This window comes from Rhagoletis zephyria, unplaced genomic scaffold, assembly GCF_001687245.7.
Source record: "Rhagoletis zephyria isolate East Lansing unplaced genomic scaffold, Rhagoletis_zephyria_1.1 Rzeph_scaffold_00601, whole genome shotgun sequence".
In the NCBI taxonomy this organism is placed as follows: domain Eukaryota; kingdom Metazoa; phylum Arthropoda; class Insecta; order Diptera; family Tephritidae; genus Rhagoletis; species Rhagoletis zephyria.
In genome coordinates, this window is record NW_016157685.1 from 197,135 (window position 1) to 205,813 (window position 8,679).

The following is an 8,679-nucleotide window of genomic DNA, read 5'->3' on the forward strand; positions in this document are numbered from 1 at the left end:
TGAAAATGTTATAACGGCATTAATTGTAGGTTTTGCTTTAAAATTTGTTGTGGAAAGAAAAAATTTGTAGCTCTCGGTTTTTAAGAAAAAATGGTATGTAGTGCTAACTTGACACCATACACCTAGTCGATAGAATTGAGATATCCAGTATGTTACTATGCCATTAATTGTAGCTTTTAACTTTAAAATTTGTTGTGGAAAGAAAAAATTTGTAGCTTTCGTTTTTCTGGAAAAAATTGAGTTGACCCTTTTTCGAACAAAATTTAGTATGTAGTGCTAACTTGACACCACAACAAATTTACAACAAAAACACTACAATTAATGCCGTAGTTAACTTTTCCAATTTCGAAAAGTGTAGTGCTAACTTGACACACGTGACTTGCCGCCACTGATCATTGCCTTAAAATATTTCATCACATTTCGTACTTTTTTTTTTACTTATGAATTACTTTCATTCTCTATTACTCGCTTGCACAGCTGCGAACTTCATCGAAGCGCATCCGATCCGAGCAAGAGCAAGAATTGAAAATCTTCCGTGAAAATTTGAAACAAGAAATTCGTCTGTTGAAACAAGAAGTAGATTTGCTGCCCAAAGATAAACGCAAAGACGAATTCAAACAACGACGTTCCGCCATGGAACTGGATCATGAAGAGAAGGAGCGGGCTTTCCTAGATTCGCTCAAAGAACGCCATGAATTGCTTCTGCGACGATTAAGCGAAAAACATCGCGATCATCTTGCCACAATTAATCGTAATTTCCTGCAGCAAAAACAAAATGCCATGCGTACACGCGAAGCACTACTGTGGGAGCTGGAAGAGAAGCAATTGCATGAACGTCATCAGCTAGCCAAACGGCATGTAAAAGAATTATGCTTTATGCAACGCCATCAGATGATTGTGCGACACGAAAAGGAATTGGATCAGGTGAAGAAAATGTTGCAACGCAAGGAGGAGGATATGATTAAAAAGCAAGCTTTAGAGAAGCGAGCGTTGCCGAAGCGAATTCGCGCAGAGCGCAAGGCACGCGATTTAATGTTCCGCGAATCTTTGCGTATATCAACAAATTTGGATCCGGAAGTCGAAAGGGAACGACTTAAGAAGGTAAGTTGGCAGGCCTAATAGAATTATGCGATGTAAAATGTAAATTTTATATTTGCAGTTTCAAGAGCAAGAAAAGAAACGTTATACGCAAGAGGAGCGACGATTCGAAATCAAACATCAAAAACAGTTGGAGGAATTGCGTGCAACGCGTGAGGGGGCGATAAGGTAAGCTAAAAGACTACAAAACCATTGAACTACTCCTTCTTATATTACAAAAGGGAAGGTATTATTCATATATAGCAGTGTCGGCCACACTCACATTATCACATATTGCGAAGTGTGTGTTGCAGCACAGTTTTGCTTAACAGCAATAGCTTTGATTAGTTTATAGTATACGTCTGATAGCAGCGACGTTGCCAGACACCTATTTATGCGTGAATAGGAAAGCTAAAAATGCCCGACACTGATATAGAGCAAAGACTAACCCCAACAACTGTTCGTTTCTTGACGTATAAATAATAAGGACAAGCAATATTTTTCAAGAGACAATAACAAATCTTTATCTCTTGATCTTCTTTTTTTTTCTCCCTACAGAGAATTAGAACAGTTGCAGAATGAGAAACGCAAAGCTCTGGTCGAACACGAACATGCCAAATTGACAGATATCGACGAGCGTTTAAAGGCAGAGTTGCGTGAATGGAAGGAGCAATTAGTACCTAGAAAGCAGGTAAATAGTCGTTCAAATTGAATGTAAATAGTTTTATTATGATAACACCGTAGTTGTTTTTATTTTGTTCCCTTTGGGTTTCTATGCAAAGACAATATTCATTGAGCTGAGCGCAAATTTCGTAGCTAAGCATTCATGCATTACCAAGTACAAAAAATTATTCAACTTTTATGTATGTATGTGTAATTGATTTTTGGTATTCTTAATTGATTTACACTGTCAACTTTTAGTTTTTTTTTTTTGTATAATACACTTGCATACAAAAATATATGGATATCTTAAACACCTTTATTCGTATCACAGTGAGGCTTTGCAACGAATGCGCTACGAAACTTTTGTTAAGTTGTTTGCTTGTTCTCCCCCTCCCCCCTTATTTTGTAACACAAGCTTGTAATAATCAGCGTAATGTTTGCTAATTTTCATTTCGTTTATTTTAACTTTTCATTTGTTTTGATATCCCCTTGCTTTGCGCTCAACTCAATGCTGTCTTCGGTGTTTTATATTCGGTGGCGTTGTCTGGCTTACTTATATTTTCAATACTATTCTTGCTATTCGTTTTCCTTTGAATTATATTGTTATTATTTTAAGTTACGCCAACCTTGCCAAGCTTTACGAAAGTTTACCTAAATACTGTTAAGGTCAAAACCTTGCAATTGAAGACTTATCTCTTTTGTATCCTCTTCTCTTTTAACCGCTACATTTATATGGCTTGACTTTTGGATATAATTAATGGTATTGAATTTAATCCAACCAATTTATACTACTAATCATTATATGCTGAAATTGCATGCATTCCTGCCAAATGCCAAAAAAAAACTTTTAACTATTTCGCAACAAAACTTATTGGGAATGGTAACTACGCTGTTTACGCTTTGCCTCTGGTTCTGGCTCTGCTTTAACTTTGAGACCTACTTTAGAAGCTAATCGATACTCTTAACGAAATGTCCGAGCGTTTTGAGAAAAAGTACGGTCCAATACCCGATCGTGTGCCATTTACTCACAAAGATATTGAGGTGCCACTGCAACTGCGTGGATTTTTCAATGATGCACCACGCTCTCTGCCGCGTGGTCTTTTCCTTAGTGAAAATCAGATGCTGCGTTCGCGCACCTATTTCTCATTATCATCAGATCCGCGTGCCAAATTCCACGGTTCCACGCCCGATTTGAGTCGCAGTGTACCCAATACGCCCATATTTCGAAAATTTGGTAAACTGAAAGAGCGTAGTGATAGTTTAGCGCTGGACAGCACAACACCCAGACTGCGTGATGAACGTTTTACGGATGAAATCGTTGAGTTGCGACAGGCACATGGAGTGCTAACGCCACGTTTCGCCTCCGTCGCCGCAGTAGCAGCAGCAGCAGCATCAGCAGCACCATCAGCAACGCCAACACCACCATCAGCCGTCGCCGCCGCCAAGGATGGTGTGTCGTCAAGTGATGCCGGCCAAGTGAGCACAATTCATATACAAACTCCCACACTGGGCGCCAATCGGCAAGCGAACTCGGAGAGACCAGTGCTTTCCACATTCCGCAGCACAATGCCACCGTCGTCAAGGCACACTGACTCAACAGTTACATATGCCACACCATTTGCTGATATTGTAAGCAATCGTTTTAATAGAAGAGACAATTTAAAAACTGATGAGCCAACAACTACAACAACTGCTATAACCAATAAACCAGAGTTGCGTCAGCAAACGCAAAACCTATTATATTCCTCATCGTTTGCTATCAAGCGGCCCTCCCTCTACGGTACGGGTCGCTCCTCGTTAGGCAGTACGCAATCGCTCTATGACATTTATGAGGGCACAGTACGCTTGAGCACTGAACGCGCTGAGCCTGATTTTCGTTTGCCAGCCAAAAAAGCGACCGCTCTACTTGACAGTATTGAACCTTCCTTGCGCGCCTCCATCAAATTGGGCAGTGTGCAGGAGGTAAATAGTTTGGATGTGGAAGAGGTAAAATATACCATACCACGGATTGGTATAGCAGATAAAAAATCTAAGAGAAGTGCACCAAGTAGTCCTTTAGAAGAGGACTCACTGGCTTAGAGGGGTGCGCGTGTAGAAAAAATAATACTTAAAATTAAAATGATTCTAAACACAAATAAAACCAAAACACTGAAAATATTGAAACAGGAAGCAAAAAATCTCATTGCTATTTAATGAGAAAATGTAAAAAAATTTGTTGGTTTGCAAATTTACATATTATACTAACTTCCAACTGCATATCTACTTTTATATATACATATAACTACCATAATCATATGATGCCGCATTTCCACCAGGCATTAAATGGACAAAAAATGTGTGTCATTTAAAAAATCACTTGTGGAAATGCTAAGCGCATTAGCTACTTTTATTAACGTAATCACAGGGATATTTTTTAATGTCCAGCTTTTCATTAAACATTTTATCCAAGTGGAAATGAGGCATAAGTGTCTGTGTTTGCGCTCACATTCCACATTTGTTTGTTTATATTGACCAGCATCTCATGGCACATAATCAGCACATGGCATCTAAGTGTAAATACATACATATGTGGGTTTGTGTGTGTGAATTTATAAGAATTTCTTAAATTTGGCACCATTTAAAAAACAGAAATTGCAAAAAATAAGGACAAAGTTAAACGCGATGTTCTAACTCTACTGCCCAGAGAGAGTTTTTACGGCTATGATAGATGAAAGTAGATAACTACATATATCCTTTTTCCATTACACATTTCAAGCAAATTATTTAAAAAAAAATCTGCCTGATTCAGCATTAGACATTCTTCCCACTTAACAAAACGTACATTCCTAGATGGGACTGATGCTAATGTTAGAAGAAGTATGTATATGAATCGAGAATCATGCTAAAAATATTAGAGACTTGCAGTTTTCAAAATCTGTGGGATTATTGGTATGAAGCTTTTTACTTGGAACAGTTTTGCGCCTAAAAGATGACATACTTTATTAAACGTGCCAAGCTTTCGGACTTAGCCCCGATCGGAGTAGATTTACACTGGTTTTTAAAAATGTTTTAAGTTCAACTGCTCTATTTGACTTAAAATCTGCTCCGCATTCTCTTAACTGCCTAANTTCAACTGCTCTATTTGACTTAAAATCTGCTCCGCATTCTCTTAACTGCCGTGGAAGGATAAAATCTCAATAAAATTTGATATATTGAGTTAAAACACGTAGAAAAATTCAAAGGCCTAAAATCCGCATAATCCTTTATTGTTTAATTTATTGTTATCGAATATGCGATGTGTTTTTTTTTTTTTTACTGAAACTCAAAAAAGAAAAATATTTTAGACAGCTCAGTTAAATTGTGAAGATTTTACGAGTACAACGCCATAGGCAAGCTAGCTAAAGCTTTTAAAAGCTCTCTTTACAATTTATGAATGGATAACAACAAAATAAAAGCTTTCGCTTGCCAACACTGGCTTAGATGGTCTCGAAGCTTTCCTGAATGAATCCTTATTTTAAACGAGAAATATTTCGATCCGAAAAGCTTTCGACTAGTAGAAAACCTGATAGTTTGAAACCATTTATTTATTATAACAACATAAAGAACAAAAAGGAGTCATTGTGTGCCAAACGAGTACTCTGCGGTGGATGAGCCAATAATTTCATGTTCTCGCTGGAGCTGTTGTCTGAGGTACCGCATTGGCTTGGCGCTAATGATTCCTCGTCTTGAGCTATTTCTTATTTGTGTAAAGATTTCTGACAAATAAATGTTTGTTCTGCGTCTTTTTGAAGGTACTGTTGCCACATTACCAATTTTTTTTTGTTTGGTTAGGCTCACATTGAACAGATCACACAGCCGACTGCTGTTTAGATCCATTACTTTTCACGCTTGTGTAGTTTATACATGGCATTTGACGCAACTCGATAGAATTTCTTCATATTTTTTCTGGACCATTTTTTTGAACAACTTACGTGATCTAGGTTAGCTTAAATCTCACATAGACCTTTAGTTGGACCTTAGCTTTAGTTAAATCTTGGTCATAATGCATTCTTTTTGCGAATTTTGGCAATTTGCTAGCACTTTGATCTGCTATTTACTTCAGTGAGTAGCCAAGGTAACTCAGTCGCGATTTTCCGAAAGTTGAACAGACGCTGTAGGAACAAATTTTGTACCGCCAAATTGTCATGCAATATCGGTTGTATGCAATTCAAACCAACAATCCAGGGGCCTATTTCATAAAGCGACAGTAATAATTTTGTAACGACAGGCATTTTCCATGTTGTCAGTGACAATTGGACAGTTTGGTGGGGGTTTTGTTTCATAAAAAAATTGTCACCACCTCTTAAATTCCATGAGAAATTCCTTTGAAAAAGTGACAAATTGTGATTGACGAGGTTTAAAATTGTCATTGACAAAATTTTCGCCAGTCATATAAAATTTATAAAAATATAAATAAATTCAAATTTTTGAAAAGTAATGAAATGCGCGCAATTACCATATAAATAAATTTACAAAACTCTCATGTGAAAGCTTTCCGACGGAGCTATTTGCTTTTGTCGCCATTGTCGCGAAAATTATGTCCGAGTTTGTCAGCACATTTGTCGACAATATTCCATATTATCACTGTCGTTTTCCAAAAATTTTCACAGTTGCCTACAAACGTATATGAAACAGGAAAAATATCGCCGACAATTCTGGCAGTGAAATTTTATAGAAAAATTTACAATTGTCGCACTTGTCACTTTTATGAAATAGGCCCCAGAAAGCTCCAGCAATGACCCAATAGGTAAGTTTAAATACTGGTCTTAGAGAAAACAGTCAAAACTAATTTTCATGCTCACTATAAATGATTTTACAATATTTGTTATGAGTGTATAGCTCACTAACTAGCAAAAACGATGGAACTCCGAATTTCAAACTTTGTCCAAAAATTAGGAAAATACGACAGTTTCATAAAAATTTTAAAACTTTTTAATCAGAATTCGAGGTATGCAGTTTTTTAGCTCATAAAATTTTAGTACCATAAGATGCAGGTACCCAGGACTTACCGTTGATTTTTGGTAATTTTACTACTCTCACTTTGCATTTCATTGCACTTTTTTAACAAAAAGAAAATATATGCATAAAACAAGTGAAACAAAAAATGTATTTGTCATTCAGCATATTGTGAACCGTCCTAGGATATAAAAACACATGCAAGTCTCTAAAATTTTTTCGCCTTGATTGGTTTTTTGCTTTTTTATTTTGAAAATCATAATATTTACAAAGTGATGCATATGAAAATTTTCGTTGCCATACAATCTTGCCAAAGTTTTGCTGCAGCTGCGTTGACATGCATTACGTGCTGCTATTAATAATACAGAATAATACATATATATATGTTTATTATATACACGCATGAAAAAAATAATAATTAAAAAAGCTTAGCTTTAAATTATAAATTTGTAGCAAAAAAATAGCACCTATTTGAACAATAAAAATATATATTAGACATTAATATTAAACTTAAAGTATATTTTCATACTAACACAAATACACGCATACCACAAAAATCCAAAGGCCAAATAATTTACAATTTCTTAGCACCAGTAAAAGTAAAATTAATTGCAAGCAACACGTACAGAGATATGGAGGGAGGGAGTAGAATATGCGCTACTTTATGCATATGTAACATTATTTTTTATAATAACAAAAACAAAAAAAAAAGAAAATAAACTGAGTTCTCCTCAGCAATTACTAAAAAAAAAACAATGGCTTAGCTTTATGTCTTAATAACTGCACTTTATATGCCATAACCCAACAAGTGCATAGTTATACTCTGCCATATGAACGCATGCGCTAATAACTGTACATAAATACTTAATCGACATAATTCAATTATTATTAATTTACGTCTTTCCGCGGGCTTTGTTCGATTCATCTTTCACGCACCAACTCTGTATCACTCTTATACTTTCTCTGTCTAATCCCACTTTTCAATAATAATAATCAATCCTTCTTCGATCGTCTAAAATCGATATCAATCATATATTCATCTTGTCCATTTGTTGTGGCACGTTTATCTTCTTTTTACCATTTGATTTGAATTTCATTTAAATTAGCGGCTGGAGGAGACATTCGCACAGCAATTGGAAGAAATGGAATTGTTGTATGGCGGTGCACTGGTAGTACCCATGCCGTCCGATACTTTACAGCGTGATCACTTTACCGGCTCCACGCGCAGTAGTTTATCATCATATTCGGAGGGATGAGATATATAAAATTAAGTGAAACATAACTAAGAGAAGGAAAAACCAACTGAAAAAAACATTATTTAACTAAATAAATATGCATACGCGTTAAAACTTTAAAGTAATTCAAATGTAGGCGAGCAAAAAAAGAAGAAAAAAAAAACAATAAATACGAAATTTAAGTTAAAAAATAATGCTGATGCTGCACGAATCGAAAATTTAATCAGAAATTATTAAAAAATAGTAAGCAAAAAAATAAAAATAAATAAATGAAACAAGTTTTAAGCAGTTAGTCTGTCGAACAGAATGGCTAAGTAATTTTAAATATACACATACCTACATACATCTATTATATAAATGCATATTTTAGTTTAAAATTTTCTTATATCCTAGCTCTACTTAATATACATACATACGTACAACACATACTATGTATTGTATGCGCAAAGTCAAAACCACGTTACTTTGTCTTTGCTTTGATAAATATTAAATAAATACTACTTACCTACCTACCTACCTACATACATACCTACCTACCAACCTCCCTTTATTATACTACTATTATACATCTTTACTTCCAATAATATTGTAAATATATCTAAGACTTAAAAAAAAAATAAATGATCCATATTGTAACAGATCGTTAGAAATGCATTTTTGAATATTCAAAACAATTATTGTAAGCCTTAATATCGTCGATGCCTTTGCAAACCGCCTATCTTACGGCACT

The 8,679-nt window shown here is 35.4% G+C and overlaps 1 protein-coding gene across 9 annotated transcripts in view; it reads left to right on the forward strand.

The window, feature by feature from the left end:
* Slik (Sterile20-like kinase) overlaps nucleotides 1-8,101 on the forward strand; it is a 17,339-nt gene extending 9,238 nt beyond the window's left edge. For 8 of the 9 annotated variants that reach the window (XM_017613041.1, XM_017613040.1, XM_017613039.1 and 5 more), the window contains 4 exons: nucleotides 478-1,101; nucleotides 1,160-1,266; nucleotides 1,636-1,768; nucleotides 2,686-3,906. In XM_017613041.1, the coding sequence (XP_017468530.1) occupies nucleotides 478-1,101; nucleotides 1,160-1,266; nucleotides 1,636-1,768; nucleotides 2,686-3,819 (1,998 nt within the window). In that variant the 3' untranslated portion in view covers nucleotides 3,820-3,906. Of the gene's footprint in view, nucleotides 1-477; nucleotides 1,102-1,159; nucleotides 1,267-1,635; nucleotides 1,769-2,685; nucleotides 3,907-7,820 lie in introns of those variants that run through there. The other variant, XM_017613047.1, reaches the window with a different exon arrangement.
* The last annotated feature ends 578 nt before the right edge of the window (nucleotides 8,102-8,679 follow it).